The sequence below is a fragment of the Coturnix japonica genome, chromosome 2, assembly GCF_001577835.2.
Source record: "Coturnix japonica isolate 7356 chromosome 2, Coturnix japonica 2.1, whole genome shotgun sequence".
NCBI lineage: Eukaryota > Metazoa > Chordata > Aves > Galliformes > Phasianidae > Coturnix > Coturnix japonica.
The window spans coordinates 4,185,840-4,205,059 of record NC_029517.1 but is presented as its reverse complement, the minus strand read 5'-3'; the positions used below and the strand labels follow the sequence as shown (position 1 = coordinate 4,205,059).

At 46.8% G+C, this 19,220-nt stretch overlaps 1 protein-coding gene across 3 annotated transcripts in view; it reads left to right on the top strand.

Annotated features, from left to right (window-relative positions):
* Positions 1-19,220, top strand: part of LOC107308787 (mitogen-activated protein kinase kinase kinase 3-like) — a 54,245-nt gene that overhangs the window by 17,636 nt on the left and 17,389 nt on the right. For 2 of the 3 annotated variants that reach the window (XM_015852906.1, XM_015852909.2), the window contains 5 exons: positions 4,094-4,203; positions 11,524-11,567; positions 12,558-12,657; positions 16,596-16,709; positions 17,996-18,107. In XM_015852906.1, the coding sequence (XP_015708392.1) occupies positions 4,094-4,203; positions 11,524-11,567; positions 12,558-12,657; positions 16,596-16,709; positions 17,996-18,107 (480 nt within the window). The remainder of the gene's footprint in view (positions 1-4,093; positions 4,204-11,523; positions 11,568-12,557; positions 12,658-16,595; positions 16,710-17,995; positions 18,108-19,220) is intronic. The other variant, XM_015852910.1, reaches the window with a different exon arrangement.

Genomic DNA, 19,220 nt, shown 5'->3' with positions numbered 1-19,220 from the left:
CACACTAACTAACTCTTCAAACTGAGACTTTTTGGAGAGCTTCTTGGAAAAGGCTGCTGTGTTTAATTCCAGGTCAGGACCTGATGTGCAGGCTGCTAAGTGAATTTCTGAGGTCTTTGTATACATCTAGGAAGGCTAGATCGAGTTAAGTGCTAACCAAATTTAAGCTTCTATTAATGTATTTAGCTCTGTCTGCAGACTTGTGCAGGCTTTTGTCTGTCACAGAGTCCTGTCCATAGAACCAAGCTTAGACAGCAGCTCCCATCTCTTCCCATCTTGACAGTTCAGCTGAACATCCATCCAGGCAGGGGTTGCCCTTTGCGCTGTGTGATGCTGAGGTGCTGAGTTTTGGCTTTCAGGTGAGGGTTCTCTTTGGTAATTGATAAATATCATTATTCCCGACCCCTGTAACCCTTCACAGCACTCATCCCTCTGCCTGGGGACATCCCTCGTGGTTACATCACCTTACTGAGAGACGGCCACGAGCAATGACTGGAATTTACACGGGCACAACAGCTGAGCTGGGCTGGGCCATCAACACCAGGGCTGTGTAAAGCACAGTGGGATCTTCAGTGACCACAAGTGGTCACGGCTGTGGTTTTACACTGGATCCGTGCAGAAGTGTGCATGGCAGCGTGTAGCCCCACAGCCACCGCTCCGGCCTTGTTCAGGGCTGACTCAGAAAACAATACGTTCCCCTTCTGCAACACCCAGGATTTTTCCCCATCTTTTCCCAGGCTCCAGCCTTGGTGGGTGAGAGGCCGAAATCAGACCTTGTGCTGTTTTACAAGGCCCTGCCTTCCTTCTGCAGGCTGTTCTCTGTGCTTCATACAGCTGGTGCTGCTTTTTACTTTATTTTGTGCACTGTTGATGGAAGGAGCTCCATGGAACTACCGTAAGCTGCCTCTTAGTAATCACCTATTAGCAAAGCCAACAATAACAGCACTGTCTAGACCTTCTGAACACAGCTAAATTATTCCTTTGTCCCTTCTTCATTTGCTTTCTCTCCTGACTGCTGAACTGTTTTGGGTGGTCCCTGTTGACCTTCAGGCTCACTCTTTTCTCCCATGCTTATTTTTGTTGTTATTCACCAGTAAAGCTGCAGTACTAAGATTGAAACTTCAGGTTCCTCTCTGCTGCACGCACAGCAAAAATGAGGCACTATAGCAGCTCCAGGAACTTGTCTCTGCAGGAGATGTGTCACGTTGTGGCTTTATGATTTCACTTCATAGCAGATTTTGCAAGTGCCGAGTGCTCTGCATTCACATCAGTAGTGCCTGAGACCTGTGAGTCCCAGCATCTTACAGAGCCAATTAGAGAAAGAGGTACTTTGCTTTAATATAAGACCCTACCAAAATGGGTCAGTGCTGTGACCCTGTGGCTTTTATTGAAGCCTAAAGTCAACTCTCCCAGTGTCCATTATAGCTCTGTAGTCACTGCTTCCTTGGCGTGCTCCTGTCTGACCTTTTCTCACCCCTCCTAAGCTCTTGGTTCTTCCCCACAGACCAAACCTTCGGGAAATCATTGAGACCTTTGAGCTTCATCACATGAAGCTGATTGAAGAGCACAAAGTTGGGGTGTAGGTGGGAAGCGAGGAACAAAGAAATGAATTCACTCTAAGGGAGATGGCTGAAAGTCAATCAGGAGCCAGGGGTGGAAGAGGAGACACTGAGGTCAAAGGTCCAGCATCAAACAAAGTCAATTTTCACATTTATTTTTGATGTCTGTGCAACTCGCAGTTGTTTTGCTCCAGAGCTGTGGCAGGGCCTGGGAAGATGTCTGCTGTGTAGCCTCCTGGTTGCCTTCTCATGATCAGGAGAACCTGATCTATTGTGTCCCTCAATGTGGGGTTCCCATTGTTTCCCTGTGATTTTTTCCTTTGGGAAAGCCATCCATTCTACACCCTGTGCTTGCTTGAACCAAGCCAGCCCGCCAGCGAGCAGCCTGTGACACCCCTTCTGCAGTAGAGGCTTGGGAGTGGCATTTGGATTTAATTATCCGGTGAGCTTCAGTGCTGGTTTGAATTTTGACTGAACTGGCTGAGCTGGCTGCTCGTTTCCATGGAACAGAGATCTCCACCCTTCCAGGGAGTGAGCTGGGAGACCCCAAGAGCAGTAATAAGGATGGACAAGAGGCTCCGTCTGGAAAGCATCAGTCCCTGTGCAAAGCTGACATCGAGAGGATTGGGAAGTGTTGGTTTTGCAACTGATGATTGTGCAAATGGCTCCTGCTCCGAGCTCTGCGTGGGGCTTTTTCCACTTTGTTTTGGGCACTTGAGCCTTCAGCCGTCGTCCCTCTGCTTGTGCTGAAGTAGTGTGATACAGATAGGCAGATGTTTCATGATTCAGCGGTGGAAAACAGCCTTTCCTGTTTCAGCCCCGTGTGATGGGATGAGCAGTGAGAGCACGGACGTTTTCAGTACATCTTCAGAGAGATGTTTGGGTTTTGTTAAGCTCAATCCCTTTGCATTTTGCAGAGTGATGGGGTTCACCTCTGCTGAAGGACCCCACTGTTGAGATGGATTCATTGGTGCCATGGGCTCATCCTGGACATCCTATCTAGAATGTAATTCATGCTGTCACTCTCTTCTGCACACTTAATCCCCAGTGGTTGGAACTCTTTGGGACAAGGTCCATGGGCCAGCAGGGTTTGCTGGGTGCTTGGAAGGCGTGGAGGGGTCAGCTGGGACACTCACTTGGCTGTTAGTATATCCTCATGTGTTGGAGTACTATTATTATTATCAAGGTTATTATAGATACTATGGTGATCTCCAGCAAACCCTGCTGTGTTTAGGATGGGCTTGCTAATACGAGTAAGTCCTAAAACACCTCAGATGGATTAACCAGAGGTGCATCTTCTTGCAGATGATGCCAAGGATGTGCAGAGGTGAGCAGTGTGGTTGTGCCAGCAGAAGCCTGGCTCTGTCACTGCCTGCTGAATGCCCATTGCCCTGTGGCATTGGGGGCTGTGTTCTGTGTCAGCCAATGCAGGAAGCTTTTGTTGTCACTCTGATTGGAAAAGAGGCGAGGAGCGTCGCAGAGATAGAGCTATGGTGGAAAATTCCTAGAGGGTGGTGTATGTGGGGGGGTTGTATGTGTATATATATGTATTTTTAATGCTTTTTTTAGCTGGTCCCTCCCTCTTTCCCTTCACACACACACCAAAAAAAAGGTTTTTTTTCTCTTTCGGTGTGTTGTGTTTTTTTCCTACTACAAAATCTGTGTGGAAAACCAGGCTTGTCCTCAGAGGTCCCTTTTACAACCAAGGAAAAAAAAGAGTAAATATGGGAAAATGCATCTTTCAGTGCCTGTGGTGGGTACCTTGCATGCAGTGGTTGGTAGATGCTTTCAGAAGCCATGTGCACCAAAGGAGAAGTGTTGAAAAGGGAGGAGATTGATTTCATATCCAGCGGGTCTCTCAAATCTCTTTGGCTGTTGTAGCATCATAGAATGGCCTGGGTTGAAAAGCACCACACTGCTCATCCAGTTCCAACTCCTTGCTATGTGCAGGGTCACCAACCAGCAGCCCAGGCTGCCCAGAGCCACATCCAGCCTGGCCTTGAATGCCTGCAGGGATGGGGCACCCACAGCCTCCTTGGGCAACTTGGGTTTCTTGTCTTGTCCTGTGGTTTCTCACTGGCTCTGGTTCTGAAAGTCAGTTGTTTCTCCTGAGCATCTTTAATGAAGAGAGAGAATGAGGGCATGAAGAGCTGGGTTGTGCTCCATCACTTGCTGCAAGAGCTTTCTGGGTTCTGTAAGATTTGTTGTACAGAGCACCATCTTCAACCTAACAAATGGGATGCAGACCCCTAAACACTACATCTAGCCTTTAGACCCCAGCTTAAATGACCTCTGAAGGACATGGGCAGAAAACTTGGCTCTACAGAGGATCTCTATTGATGAAGAGACTCTCATACGCTAGGAGGGAGTGGGGTGTGCAGTCTTGCAATGCCTCTCTTAATGGCAAAGCTGCATATCATGACTTTAGACATATTTGGGTTGAATGGTTGCATATGTGATGCTGCATTTTTGACTCTTCACTTTTAGGGGTGAGGTTACCTTCTGTGCTTCAGTTGTCTGTCCTTCTTTTGCAGATGAGGAAGAAGCTTTGAACTCTATTATGAAGGATTTGGCAGCATTGGGCAAATGTGGGGGACTGCTGGACAACAACAGGAATAAAAACTGTGTCTACTCCAGCAAACAGGTAAGGCATTGCATGTAGGCTGAAGAGGCAGATAGGCATGGTGCTCACCAGGCTGTGAAAGCAGAGATTAAATCATAGAACTGTGAAGCATCCCAAATTGGAAAGAGCATACAAGTATGTCCAGCATACAAGTATGTCCAGTATGTTAGATGTTAAGTGTTAGAGTAGATATTAGCTGAGTGTTAAAGATGAAGCCAGCAAGTGTTGTGTGGGCTCATAACATAGGAATAAATGTTATTAACATGTAAGCTTTAGAACTTCTTTTTGAAGAGCTGCAAAGAAACTGCAATGATCCCCATGTCACAGAGGGGCAGTGGAGGAACAGGGCTTAAAAGTGATGCCCCAAGTAATTCCTAAACATAATATAAGGACCTGAAACTGTTGCATAGCTCAAATCCCACCATAAGACACTTCTTTCTTTTAGCCCTGAATCTAGTGGAACTTGCTACAAGCTCTACAGCTTTAAGACTTGGATTAGTCAAGTGTTTTCTATTGACAGTGTTGATGAAATATAATATTTATCGTGCGCACATTCTACTTCAGATATTTGAAAGATGGATTGCCAACATTGAGCTGTAGACACCCAGGCTCTTTTGGGAGGAATAATGTCATTCTTATATAAAGTGTTTAAACACTAATTACTATTGTTTATCTTTATGCTCCCAAAACCAAACGTCTTGGCCACATCGAATATTCAGAGTTGATTCAATGAGCAAAAAAGTTGTCCCTTGAGCAATATTAGGACTTACTTGCTGACACTGATATAATAGCTAAAGTGAATTTAATAGCCTATTTGTGTATGGAACAAATACATTACCAATCTACATTTGTGAAGAAAAGATTCATTAGTCAAAATACCAAGGGGAGAAAAAAGAAAACAGAGGGGGGGAGGGGGAAGGGAAAATAATTAGGGGTACCAGGAAGCTTTTGAAGAAGCATACAAGCAAATCTACTTGGAATATTACTTCTAGTGTAAGCTTGCACTTGCTGATTACCTAGCAAGGAAGAAACCAGATTGTCATTTCCAGTTGTGATGTGTATGTTGATGGCGTTTGTGCTACTGACAAAGCTTGGGATGTAGAGGCATCAAGTCCTCTTCCCAAATCATAGAGTCCCTCTAGGCTTCCCAGACACGTGCAGACGAAAGCACATGCGCACGTAGCGTGTCTGTTTCAGAGTGTGCCCTGGCGGCAGCATCTGTCCAAGTTGAATCACTGGAGTTGTGTTCAGCTCATGCTGAAAGAAATCCAAGATGTTTGCAGAACTGACTGGAGAAAGTCGGAGCTGGCTCTGTGCAGCTGCAGGCGAAGCAGACACAATCCAGCACAGCCCTGGCTGGCTCCAAGGGTAGCATTTCTGCAAGTAGGTGGGTGGGGACCATCCTGAGCCATTTCAGGATGCTTTCAGGGCAGGAAAACTTCTTCAGCTTCTCTTGAATGATATTTTTGTTTCCTCACAGTGGGAGAAAATTCCTGCTGTCATTCTTGACAACTAGCTCTAGACACTGCAGTGATGCAGCTAACTAGCTATTGAGTCAAAATAACACGAAGAGTAGTTTTCATTGGCTGAATCATTAACCACAGGAGCTTTATAGAATTGAACTTTATATTCACAGCCCAGCCTCTCCATACCTTCACTTGCAAATTGCCAGTAGGGTCACATTGTGCTTTGCAGTCGGTTTTAGAAATGTTATCTGCCCCTTGTGTTCAGTTTTATTATATTAGGAATCAAACTGTTCTGAATGATGGCACTGATGCTTGTGACAGCGTCCCCTCCTTTCTGGCTTTTCTTTTTTATCCATAAGCAGACCGGCTGTACCTCCACACTCAGAGTTACTCAGAGCTCTGTGATGGAGGAGGCACAAGTAGTCAGCATCCCATTCCGCTCATGCATCCGGGGCTGAGGACTCAGACCAACAGGCCCCACGGGATGAAGGGCGTTGGAGTATGTTGAGTTGTTGCTTCATTTAATCTGACTAGCTGGACTAAGTCTCACTCGCGGGACGCTGGGAGTCTAGTCTGTGAGGTGGGGAGTGGCCATAGTAGGTGGGATTAATGGGGATTTGGTTCATGTTTGCATCTCAGAAACGTTAATCAACTTGTTTGGGTCTCTTTTATGCTATTTTTTTTCCTATGTGCAGAAATTGTGGGGGGGCAGGGGAAAAATTGCTTTAGAAGTGCTGTTTTCATGCCTGTGATTTGTTGTTCATTTGGTACGCGGTGTTCCCGTTATTTTTACTGTGATGAGGTTGGCTGGTTGGGCTGAAGGATGCGCTGTGTCCTTAATTGAAGAGAGAGTGTGAGGCAAGAGGCGCTTGGATGCTCAGTTCTCCTCTTGGAAGTGTAGGTGTTTCCCACGAGGCCCTGCAACAGTGCGCTCACATTGTAATGCTTGGGTTTGAACGTTCAGTTCTTAGATTAATTAATAAATAAATCAGCAGTATTTTCCTATGGAAAAAAAAAAAGCTTTACTGAAGCATGGGAATCCTTCAGTCAGCGTTCCAAATTCCTGCTGAAAAACATGTTAGATGAGGATGTGTTGCTTAACTCTCCTTGTCCCTCAGTGTCTTGCTTCCTTTGGTAGGGTTGGAAGGAGTCCTTCCAGTCAGGCTCCTCTGTTCTCCAATAACCAGGGAAAGGGGATAGAGGAAACAGTAAAACAAGGATATGCATTGTGATCACTAATGAAATAGATGAGCGGGATAAGAAGGGAAACCACAAAGAATTAGAGATCCCAAACAAAAACATGGAGGAGAAAGAAGCAATTATATTAACTTACTCTGCATCTTTCTATTTATATGCACATCCATTGAACTATATAAATAGCACTTGGCTGCTAGCAGAATGCAGTTGGTCGTCAGCGCTGTGTTCAGTCTAATGACAAGGTATTGGCATGGGCCTCTGACCCAGCTGGTGACAGCTAGCAATTCCTCTGCCACTTTAGCTTTGATTGCAAGTTGTCTTCTGGCAATAAAATCCAATATTTGTGAAGAATGTTTTCCCGTGTGCAGCAAATGTCAGACTGACCTAAAAGTTGTTCTTTTAGTAAATTACCTCGGTACTCTCTTTTCTTTGGCAAGCTGGAAGCAGGGCACGTCTTGCTCATTATGAGAATACAACACAGCTCGTGTTCTAGAGCTCTCTGTAGGTCTTCATGCAGACTAAAAGAGTAGTTTGGCTCTAACATCCTGAAGTCTATGATCTCTGGCACTGAGGGATGTGGTTGGTGGGCATGCTGGTAATGGGTTGGACTAGATGATCTTAGAGATCTTCTCCAACCTTAATGATTCTGTGATTTTTGCTGCTGTGTAAAACAAAAATGTCTGTAACCGAGAGCTGTGAGCCCTCTAGACATCATCTGTCTTCCCACTGGCCTCCGAGCTGCTCACTTACTGTGCTTTCTTCTTTGGATGAAAAGAGCTGCAAGGATCCAGGGGGACCGGGGTACCTCGTCACTCCCACACACCAGGAGGACAATCCCAGACACAACTCCTTCTGTTGGATTATTCTGAATAACCCAAAGCGCGTGGGGGTTCTGTGTGGATAATTCCTAATGACGTGAATTACTCATCTCCTATTGTGGTTTAGGGACGCGGTCCAGATGTCTGGCTTGTAACGAACGTCCCGTTGCTAAATATGAGGTTAAGCACAGGGCTAATCCAAACAACATGCATGTCGGGGAGGTGGAGAAGTCCCCTTGGCCTGGTCCTGTGGTGCTGATTTTTCTCGACCAAAGTCAGAAGCTGAGGAGAAAACCCACCGCTTTGTGGCTTTACTGAAGAGTAACTGGGATTCTGATGCTTGGACGCCACAGTTGCTCTGTGGGGTTTTCCTCATTGTTCCCTAAGCCAACAAGTAGAAAATGAAATGGGTGGAAAATAACCACTCTTTTTAGCATGCAGGAATGGGTCTTTTTTAATTGTCCCTATTTTACTCAGAAGGCAAAGTAGGTGCCCCGAGGTGTCATAGGGCAAAACTAGAATGACCATTTCATTATTGGATCAGACCAGAACGCCATTTCTCATGGCAGCCATGTGGCCCTGCGTGATGGATCCACCAACGTGGCATTGGACACCATCCCATCTTGGACCCACATCTCCTCTGTGTTCTCCTGTCCGGGTGAGAAGGGGCTGAAGGTGCTCAGCACAGCCTTCTCCTCTAAAACCATTTCCATTTTAGTCTCCACTGCATGTTTTGCGGCTCCGTGTGTGCTTTTATTACAAACAGCAGTCAGCTCTTCGGGGATCTCTGCAGCGGATCATGATTCATTTCGTTTGGAAACACTTTTTTTCCGACATCTCACTTCATCCCATCCAGCTCACTCCGGTTTGATGGTGTTCGGGAGTGATCTGTGGCCATTCTCATTGCGTATCCCCCATTGAGCCCCTTCATTAGGGCCTTGCACAGCAGGCCTTACCCTGCCGCCATGATGCCCCCATTGCCACAGGCCCTGTGTGTAGCTGCAGCCCCCTCAGCACTTCTTAGGGGCTGTGAGCTTTTTCTCTTGTGAAATGTAAAGTTTGAAGGAAGGAGCTAAAAATACTTTCTGGAAAGCTTGGAAGGATGGTGATGTGTTTGTTGCCACTGCAGTGGTTTTGCTTTTCATTTCCTAGGCAGATGACAAAGAAAAAGGGAAAGAGCAGCAGCTATTTGTTAGCTGGGCTGGAGGAAATGCCAACACAAAGATGTTGGGGAAGAAATTATTCCAGAAACGAAGGGAACGGCTGTGGTATTTCCTGTCAGAGTTATCCCTGCTGTTGTTTGTCACAGCAGGGCCTCAAGGTGCCTTCTGAGTGCTCCCCTGTGCCACGTGTCACACAGAAACATGGCGCCCACTGAAGGCAGCTTGGGAGGCCAAAGCTTTAAATGTTGGGTCTGGTACTGCTCTGCTTCACCACCACAACTGTTGGCCTCTTGATTGTAGGGAGACGGAGGCCATCATTAGCCACGCATGACACCAGGTAGCAGAGAGGCCTAGGCCAGGCCAGCAGCGTGGCTTGAGTTGTGCAAGTTGCTGTTGTCCCAATTCCTTATGAAACTGCAAAAATATTTGCATGTTGTGTTGAGATCCTTATGGAAAGATGCTACTTCTGCCTTTCTTCTTCATCACCCATTTGATTTGCACATGGTCTTACCCACTTCTTGGCATTGCCCCATGTTCTTTACGCGATCTAAAATGAGTTGCTACGGACCAGATTTCCATGGGTGTGAAAAATCACGGCCTGCTCCAGCGTTTAGGAAGTGCTTTGCATCCTCCTGGGACTCCGTAGCTCCTTGGGCGCTGCCCTCTTGTTATTATTCTTATTTTTTAAAGGAAAAAAGTATTTGTTCCTGGTGGCGGTGATGAATTCAGCTTCAGCAATGAGTCAAAACATGAGCAAGCCATGGAAAGACCGCGAAATAAAACCATAAACAACTTCTCAGGATATATATGTGCATACGTATTCGCTTATATTCTGTGTGTTGTCTGTTCTCTCCCCTGTCCACGTTTACACACTTAAGATCTTGGTTTCTTGGCGGAAGGTAAATGGTTTTTATATTAGCCCAAAGTATCATAGTCTCATTGACAATTGCAGTGGTTTTTATCCTCCTGGTGTTGTCTGTGTGTTTGCTGCAGGGCTCAGACCCAGGGCAGAGCAACGTGGGGCAGCTGGCGTGCTTTGTTGGCTTGGGGCCACAGCACATCAACCTTGTTGTTGATGTAGAAGAATAGGATGCAGCAGGGTCGTGGCTCTTTTTCCCCCCCTCTTCTCTTTTCTCTCTGGAGCTTTATACAAATGTTACGACATTTTCCAGCCACAAGCTGTTTTTTAACCAACTTTTTTGTCTGCAAGATTTGTTTTGCTCAGCAGAAACGCAGCGTGCGCTACCTTGAAGTTCAGCTCAGCTTTTGGGTCTGTGCTGAAAGTGAAACCCGTGTTTGGAAAGGTTTCCTGCAGCGAGGCTGGAGCTGCGTGAGCTCTTCCCCTTGCACATCCTGCTCTTTTGTAAGGAGAAACCTCGAAAGTTCCTCGCCCTGATTTCTCTCTTTGTTTAGAGAAGGGCTCTGCGGAATTACATGCTGTGAATCCACACCAACTGATTGCTTTCCAGCATCCAGGAGAGGTGAATTAGCCAAACCCTTCAGATAAAATGTATGAATATCTTATTATGAAATGAAAAATGGCACAGAAGAGCCTGTCTCTTTTTTTCTCTCTTTGAAAGAGATCATCAGAATTGGCTGTCCCACCTATAGTGACTTGGATGTTCAGCAGTGATCTGTTATGATCTTCTCTTCTTTATTGGACTCTTTTAGACCTGCTTTGGTGTTTTTCATGGTTTGGGCCTGGTTCTAGAAGCAAATCTGTTCAAATACTGTGGGTCTGGGGAGCTGGCTGCAGACATGCTGAAGTGCTCATAGCACTGCAGAAATGTCCCGTTTCGTGACATGAGTTCTTCCAGCTCTGCCAGGGAACACAGTGAAGGCCACAAGCAGTGCTCTAAAGGATGTGTTTCAAGTGATGCAATGGGCTACCCTGCATCTGCCAGGGCTTTTAAGCTTTATTGACTGAGTTGCCTCTAGGCTCGACTTCCTGAACCTCGGTGGCTGTTTAAAAATAAACCTAAGAACACCCAGCCAGCTCATTTTCCTCATAAGAGACAAAGCTGTTTCACTGCAGCTCTGCTTTCCCTCTGAGAAGATGGAAAGTGTGCCTTCATGCGCTGGAAATCCAGGACTAGAGATAAGGCCTTTGCTCAGGAAGGGCTGTCACCCTCCCAGACAAGGATTATCCCTGGCACTAAGGGACCCAGTCCTCCTTGGGGTCACACCTCTGGGAGGAAAGCCACTGTTTGAGGAGGCTCATGTGGGTTAGTGGGGCAGAGACCTGGTTAACTGAGGTGGTTAAATGCGGTTTGGAAAGTAAAGGGGTTTTTGATCTGCTTTGGGTGCCATTGGAAAGTCATGGCATAAGCCAAAGAATCGTAGGAGATGCTTGGCCCAGGCTCAGTCTGAGAAGCTGGAGGAATGAAAAAGCTCCTTGTGGTCTTACAGAAGCTGCTAAATATACACAAGGAGAAGATGGGAGAAGTGGCTTTTGCTAGTGACTGCATGGTTGCATTCCCAATCTGCCCACAGATCTTTGGAATTCCTTTGGGTGAATCTAATGGTGTCTCTAGGGGTGAGCAGTAGGTCAGTTCAAGGTGCACACTTACTTTCTAGGGAGCAGCGATTTGATCCTATATATATAAGACATCTAGCAGAGTTAGGGGAGCTTCCCTGAGAATTACTGTGAGTTTTAGATCCATCTGGGACCTGACTGTTTCCTGTTTTTTCTTCCAGCAGCGAAATGTCAGGATCAAGTTTGAATATGAAGGAGAGAAAAGGTATGTACCCAGCTCGGTCCCCGTATGTGTACAGGGACAAATTGCCCTTTTTACCCAGCATTATCCTACCCAGTATCATCTTATCCTATCATTCTGCCAGCTGCAGATGAGCTCACAGCAGGATGAAGTCCTGAGATCAACTATAAGTTTATATGTGAGGGCCTTGCCTTGTCATCCTGCTCACCATAAGGACCTCTGGGGTTTGCACGCACTCAAAGTGCTTCCAAGCTGGAAGTCATTAAACGCCCCTTACCAAGGACATAGGGTGCATGGTTGGATCCTTTTCTCAGTTCTTGAGCTCTACTGAACCAGAGCCGAGCTGCAGGCCTATAGCAATGTGTCCTTTTATTAGCAGCTTATGACACTTACTTAAGATAACCATATTTTAGGCATGGGTCCCATAAAAATAGAGCTGGGAGTTGAAGTTTGCACGCCCTTCCTTGCTTGACATTCTCATGGAATCACCTCTGCTTGATGCTCAGTGACTGTGGCAGGGCAGGACAGAGCTGGGAACTCGTAGGTTAATGGTCAAAGCTGCATTTGAAATAAATCAATGATGTTAGTGCAGGGCTAAACTGTACCTGCTGTTATGTATCTGTGATGGTACAGGAGAGGCAGATTCACAGGATGCCAAACTGCATCGCTCTCTTTTCCATCCCCGTTCCCTCTTCAGAGCCACTTGCTTTAACATGGAAATGATAAATCACCTGCTAGTGCACGACCTGGGGCTTCTTCAGTGAAAAGCTGCTGGACTTTCTTCTTTGCAACATGCAAATACAACGAGGAGGAGTTACACTAGAATTTGGGGTAGAGGTCTCTTCTTGGACATAGCAGATAAGCAGTATTTGTATGAGCATAAAAGCAAGCAGCATGTTTTGTTCTTCATGGTAGAAGAGCACCAGTCCTTATTCCTGACTTATCTGTCCGGTGCTGAATCCCATCATGGTTTTACTAAACTGAAACTCTCGCTTTGTTTATTTGCAAATACAGGATCATCCAGTTTCCAAGACCGGTCAAATTCAAAGAAGTGGTGCAGAAAGTCACGGATGCTTTTGGACAGACGATGGACTTAGTCTGCATGAGCAATGAGGTACTACTCTTCCCTTTATGGCTACGGGAGCGTTTTAAGGTACCTGGCAGAGCTGAGCAGTAATTTGTTCTTAAGGCCATGATTTAGTGTTACACATGTGTGTGATGAAAAGTAATCTTACTTTGTGGCTTCCAGCTACTAGGCATACAAGAGCTGTTGCCCAGACATAGCTCAGTTGTATTCTCTGACTCCAAGCCAGGCTTTCCCTCTCTTAAAATGACTGGAGCTGTTTCTCCATGGACACTGTTAGGGCAGTGGGACCAACTCTCAGAGCACTTCTGACCGGTGAGAGCACACACAGGGCAGAGAAGAGAGCAGCTGAGACCAGATGACTTTCTATTTCTTTACTATGAGAGTGGTGAGGTGCTGGAACAGCTGCCCAGAGAGGCTGTGGATGCCCCGTCCATCCCTGGAGGTGTTCAAAGCCAGGTTGGATGGGGCCCTGGGCATCCTGGGCTGGTATTAAATGTGGAGGTTGGTGACCCTGGTATTCAATGTGGAGGTTGGGGTTGGAGATTCATGATCCTTGAGGTCCCTTCCAACCCAGGCCATTCCATGATTCTATGGTTCTACAATTCACATGACAGGTAGGCACCATTCCTTCTGGATCTGCCTTGACAGCTCACTTCTTGAAGAATTAATTGCAAATGTGTGAGAACTTTTCATTGAAATACAAGGGAGGCTGTGAAGAGACCTTTTTCTTTCCTTTTTCCTTTATGGGAGATTAGACCCAGTGAAAGTTCCTATTCTGTATTAATAGATACCTCATGATACCAAAGTGTCCTTTGGGCTTTAGCTTTGAATGTAGTCTGGTTTCTAATCTTGGGCATTCTCTGCCAGCCCTCCTGGGAAAAGTCTGCCATTGAATTTTTCGGGAATGACTCACTTCATTCTGGGTTTCTTTCCACTGGAAGAGGAAATTTTTTCCAACAACAGCAAATAGAAACTTAAATAAATGCATTTTATCCCATGTCAGAGTCTATTCTTGGGTTTGTGCAGAGCACATAGTGGGACCGTGAGCTCGGGGTACTCCTTCACAGGGATGAGGAAGGCCTTTAGTGCCGTTGTTTTATAGCAACTCCTCATTGCCATTAAATGTTTCTCCTGCCGTAGAACCTTGCAGAATGTAATCACACTGAAGGCAGCAGTCCCCTTCAGAAGCCCAGTAAGTGGCAGTCACTGTCCTAGTGAAGCCAAGAGTGGTGGGATGATCATCCCAGCTGGGTGGAGCAGGGGCACACATGAATCACATCCCAGTGGGACCGTGCAATCAATGGGTTTGGGCTGGTAGAGATAAGAGCAGGGCCTGGCTGTGGGTGTACTGCATGGGGCATGTCTGCGTGTTAGCACTAGGCTGGGCTTGTCTTTGTGATGGGCAGGACAGTCTTGCCTATGGGAAGCATAGTACAGTGACTTACAGAAAGCTGGCTGTGCTGTGGCTTGAAGGAGCATCTTCTACAGCAAACGCCGTCTGAATTTCATCTGCACGCACTGCTAACCAGCTGCTCCAAGTGTAACTAAGTCATTTGCCCCATGTCCATCACCAGCTTGGGAAGTGACCTTGGGCACTGATCCACCGCCTCCCTTTGCGTGTCACTGCTGAGGCAGAGGCAATTTCACATCGTCATTTCAGGAGGTTAAGGAGAGTTAAAGCCTGGGGAAATGGTAGAAGCTCCGTTGTGGGGAAGGAGGATTGTTTTAAAGTGTATTTAACAAACATTTGTCGAGAATTGTTGATGCCAGTTGGTCTGGCACTGGGCAGGAAGATGAACTAATTGACCTCTCGGATTTTTCCCCAACCCCATTTCCTACTATTCTTTGGCTCTCTGCAGTGTCTTAGCAGCGAGTTCTCGCAATGCAGCTGCAGTTGGTGAACACTCACCCTTTGAACTCACTTTCCTAGACTGCAGGGGATTGGCTACCAAGCCCTGTAATATAACATTAGGTTCCAGTGGAACCCACTGTATATAAGCAAGAAAAAACTCGAAAAGCTGCATTAGGAATTTTGTGTAGGTGAATTTTGCTGTCTGTAGCTGCTCATTCTATAGGCAGAATAAACCCAGTTAGGTTTGCTGTGGTGCTTGCTTCCATGGTTCTGTGTGGATCTGTATTTAGCTTCATGCCTAGTAGGTATCTGCTCCTGTAATCCATATGTGCCACAGTCTGGAAGCCAAATGGAGCCTCTAGTCCATTCCTACATCCAATCTACTTGCCAGATATGGGCAATAGGTAAAGCCAAGCTAAATACTGGCCCCAGTCCCTGTTCCAGGAGGGCACTTGCTGCCTGATACTTTTGGCTTCTCTCAGGCAGGCATGTAAATGTGTTAATGTTGTGATACTGGAGTGAGATGGAGTGACCTGCAGAACATTTTGTTCAGAGCAGCAGCTGAGGGATTGCAGTTCTGAACTATTGTGAGCAGCACATCAAAGGGATGGGTCAGAATTGGGACTATACTTACAGTTCAGAGCTGAGTTCTGCTTGTGTGGGGGAGCAGGTCTCCAACATCCTAATTTCTGTTTGGACAAGCAGAGAAAGCTTTCCTGCTTGATGCATCTGTGGGACTCTTGTGAACTTCAAGAGAATTAAGCAGAACACTGAGAGAATATCCTTTAGGCTCTGCTGTGTAAGGAAACGGGTTGTCTGGGGACATCTATGTGGAATTTGGAGGCATATCAATACCATTTCTGCCTATGGTTTGCTGTGACCACAAGGGTCTTGGAAGTTCAACCATGGTCTAATTGTTTATACAGTGGACCATCTAAAAGCTCTGAATGGTTGATATCTATCATAGTTGAGTTAGAAGGGACCCCAAAAGGCCATCCAGTCCCACCTCCCTGCAGTGTCACAAACAGGGGGCTTGTATATGGCCCTGTTCCTTAACTGCAAAGTGGAGATGAAAGAGGATGTTCATTTCACACAGCAGAGATTTGATCTAAATCTCGAGGTATTCATACACAGCACACACCTGAAGTGAAGTTTGGCAAGCTCAGGTTGTGGTCCCTGGGTGGAGGAGGTGACCGTAGCAGCTTCCTGAGATGAAACCTTGTCTCCTTTGACCAGGACCTTCCCTTGACCTGGTCATCCCCACAGCCCTAATGCACACAGTCTGAGGTGTATTTACCTACGGGCTGACAGCCAAACCCCCGGTGACACCCTGGGATCAAACAGGGAGACACAGGCAGCTTTTGAGTGCCTTCCTCTTGGGCAGTTGATCCAAGGAGTGGTTGTGGTGTGAACTCTTATCACCCAGAGAGCTGCCTTTTTTAAGTCCCACTAAGGCCTTTGGGGCTTTACTGGCAGCCGTGACCGCTCGGTCCCTTTGGTAGGCAGAACCACTATGTACTTTGGCAAAGGAAAGAGTATCCCATGCTCTGCTGGCTGGGTATGGTACCAGTGCTCTAGGCAACCTACAGAGGCTGAGTTTTTATGGTGTTAGGCAGAGTGCCTCAGAAAGGAGGGCAAATAGTGGTGTTTTCCATCTCAGCTCAGGGCAGCAGAAGGCTGCAGAACCCCTCTGAAGTGCAGCTGTGGAGGATGCTGGATGCTTTGCAGCTGATCTGATGTGGGGTAGCTGCAGGCCTTCCCTCAAACTCCAGGTCAGAGCAGCCCTAGAATAGCAGGCATTGAGCCTAAGGATTCAGCTCAGCCCTCTCCTCTGACCACTGACTGAATTTGCGATGTGACCTTTAAGCTCTCTCCTCGCAGATGGTTTTTGTTGTGAGTTTTTGTGTCTGTTCCACAGTAGATGAGAACTTGGAAGGACACAGCAGAGCTTGGCAGGCCGGGGGAGTGGGGGGCTCTTGTTTTCCATCCGCTTTCTCAGGTTCCTCCCTCACCCCCCAGTTCCCAATAGCTGCTCACCGTGAGGATCTGCCTTCCTTTGTTTACCCAATTGTGTGACACTGCCGTGCTCCGGTGTTTGTTCAATCCCTTCCAGCTCCTGATCCCACTGAAATCCCAGGAAGACTTGGACAAAGCGATGGAACAGTTGGAGCTGAGCCCTTCCCTGAAGAGCCTGCGGATCCTTGTGAGCGCTCCAAAGAAAGCAAATGTGAGCTGTTCACCTTCTCTGCTCTTTTGTGTCCAGAGTTTGCTGCCTTGTTGAGCTGGAGAGTGGAAATGAATCTCCTGTCAGTTCAGAATGACCAGGGGATCTGCCCTGCTCTGGCTCAGCTGCTCTGAAATCCTCCCACAGCAGCAGCCTGAAGGCAGCACTCAGCCCCTTCCTGCTCCTCCTGCTGCCTTTGATGGGTTAAATACTGTCCTGACCATCCTCAAACAGGGTTAACTCCTGGGTCACCCCCTGTGCTTTCCACCTAAGGATGCTGTCACTATCCCTCTGCATCCGCCTCCTTGCAGATGCTGACCATTGCCAGGCTGGGTGGCAGCACGGGGACCATTCCCTTTGTGCTGTGCTGAAATACTAAAGGCCAGGGAGGGCAAAGTAGAGGATCCTTCAGTGATGTGCAGGACTGTCTCTTTTTATTTATTTATCTTTATTTATTTTTTTTCTCTTGAGCTCAGTGGTTTTGCAGTTAAGCCTATTAGCCTGACCTCGCCTGCACGGAGCTCCTTGCCAAAGCACATGTCGTTCTGCCCCAAGCACAGGCTGTAAAACAAGGGATTTGCAGATGTTGCAACTCTCTTTCTTCCTTATATTTCCTAGAAGTACTGGAGAGGCCGAGTCCTGAAACCCACTGTGCTTGTCCTCATGCTGCTGCTTGCAGCTCTTAGGTCTTCTCTGCTCCTTTTGGGACCAGAGTATCAGGACAAAATTGAGCCACTGATTGAGGTTTCCCAAGTCCTGTTGCTCCTATTGGCTGCAGGAACATTGCAGTGTTATAAGACAGCTACTAAGAGCAGGGCAGCCCCAGTAGATTGGTGCACACCTTTGAGGTTGGTCCAGTTGCATACACAGTCCTTGGCTCTCCCTCTTTTCTGTACTCCCCAGCAGAGCCTCACTGTCCACTTTGCTGTGTTACAGAGTCACCTCTGCAGTGCTTAAGCTGAACTGATGTATGGGGAGCATGGACGAGAGGCTTTCATTTGGGCCTGCAAACTTTGAGGGCAAGGATCAGCCTCTGTATTGATCTTGAAATAATGCAGTACCAGAACAGCCTTTTACACTGTATGTCCGTATCATTATTAACTTGGACCCAGTTTTATTGCTTTAAAGTATGATACTCACAGATGTAATTTGTTTGTGAGCAATGTCTGCTTTTTAATGGTCCTTGGGCAGTGTGGATATAGGGATCCCAGTGCAGGATTTCACACGGTGCATCCGTGAGGGCCCTGACTTTTGGTAAGGTCTGATGGTTCCCTTTGTGTGATTCACAGCTCCTCCAGCCAAACAACAGCAAGCAACACGAAATGAGGATCTCCAGGTCCATGGGAGATATCATGGGATCCTTGTACAAGGACTCTGAGAGGACACGGAAGTATTCAACAGGTCAGTGAAATGCAGAGCTTTGTAGGGTATGTGTGCTGTTATTGGCAGGGCCACTGTGCCTTTCCTATCACAGTCCTGGAGGTATTATGGTCTGGCATCCACCCTGATGTCACTCACCTGTATCTTAGTGCAAAACATCTCTGGTGCTCTTTTTCTTTCGTCCCTTGTTTGGCTGTTAATGTAAAGCAGCAAAGAGCTGTGGCACAGCGAGCTGTCACTGATGTGTGAACCAGGCGCAATGGGCAGAATTGATCCTGCTTATTGCTGTGCTAGTGAGAAGATTGATTCTGTCTAAGTTCGACTTTCTCACTGGTTTATTCGCCTGTTCTTGCTATTTACTTCTTACTGTATGTCTTGCTGTCAGTTTGAGCACAGATTGCACCGAGCCCTCCTCATGTTAGGAGCACACCAGACCTCTCTGGAGCAATGCAGGCTCTATGAAGCTACAGCAGCCCATTGTGGGAGCTGTTTGCGGTCTTGCAGATGCCATTTTTGACCTCTTGAATCGGAGATGGGTTATCAAGTAGTTGGGCAAAAACTTCATTGAGTTGAAAGGGGGGAGGGTGGCTGTCCATATGGAACATAAAGCTGAAGATCTGGCTTTAGATAGGCAGAGCGCACATTGTGTCCACGGACAGGGGATTTCTCTGAGCTTTGTGGGTAGTCAAAGGGTATCCTAAAAAGACCGAGGCTCCTGTAGGATTAACTTCTCCTCTTGCAGTTGCAAGCCATGTTATAGAAGTGATGTTATAGAAAGAGGTGGTTTAGGGTCATGTTCTCAGTGTTGCTCATGTTTTTCTGCTGACTCTGCCTTGATAGCAGCAGTGAACACTCATAAAACTGCATGTCATTGGCACCAGCACTTTCAAAGGGGGTAGATGTTCTGGGGAAGATATTTGGCTATTTTTGCTTCAGCTGGACAGAAAATGTCTTCGTTCCCTGTCCCTAAAAAACCTTCTGCAGAGTCAATATTATTTTCTCATAAATGTTTTCAGTGAAACACCCCCACCACACACACACACACACACACACACTTGTTTTTTTATTGGAAGAGGAAAATGTTCCAGTCTCGTGGTGACCAGCATCTGAAAACGTTCAGCTGAGTGCCAGAAA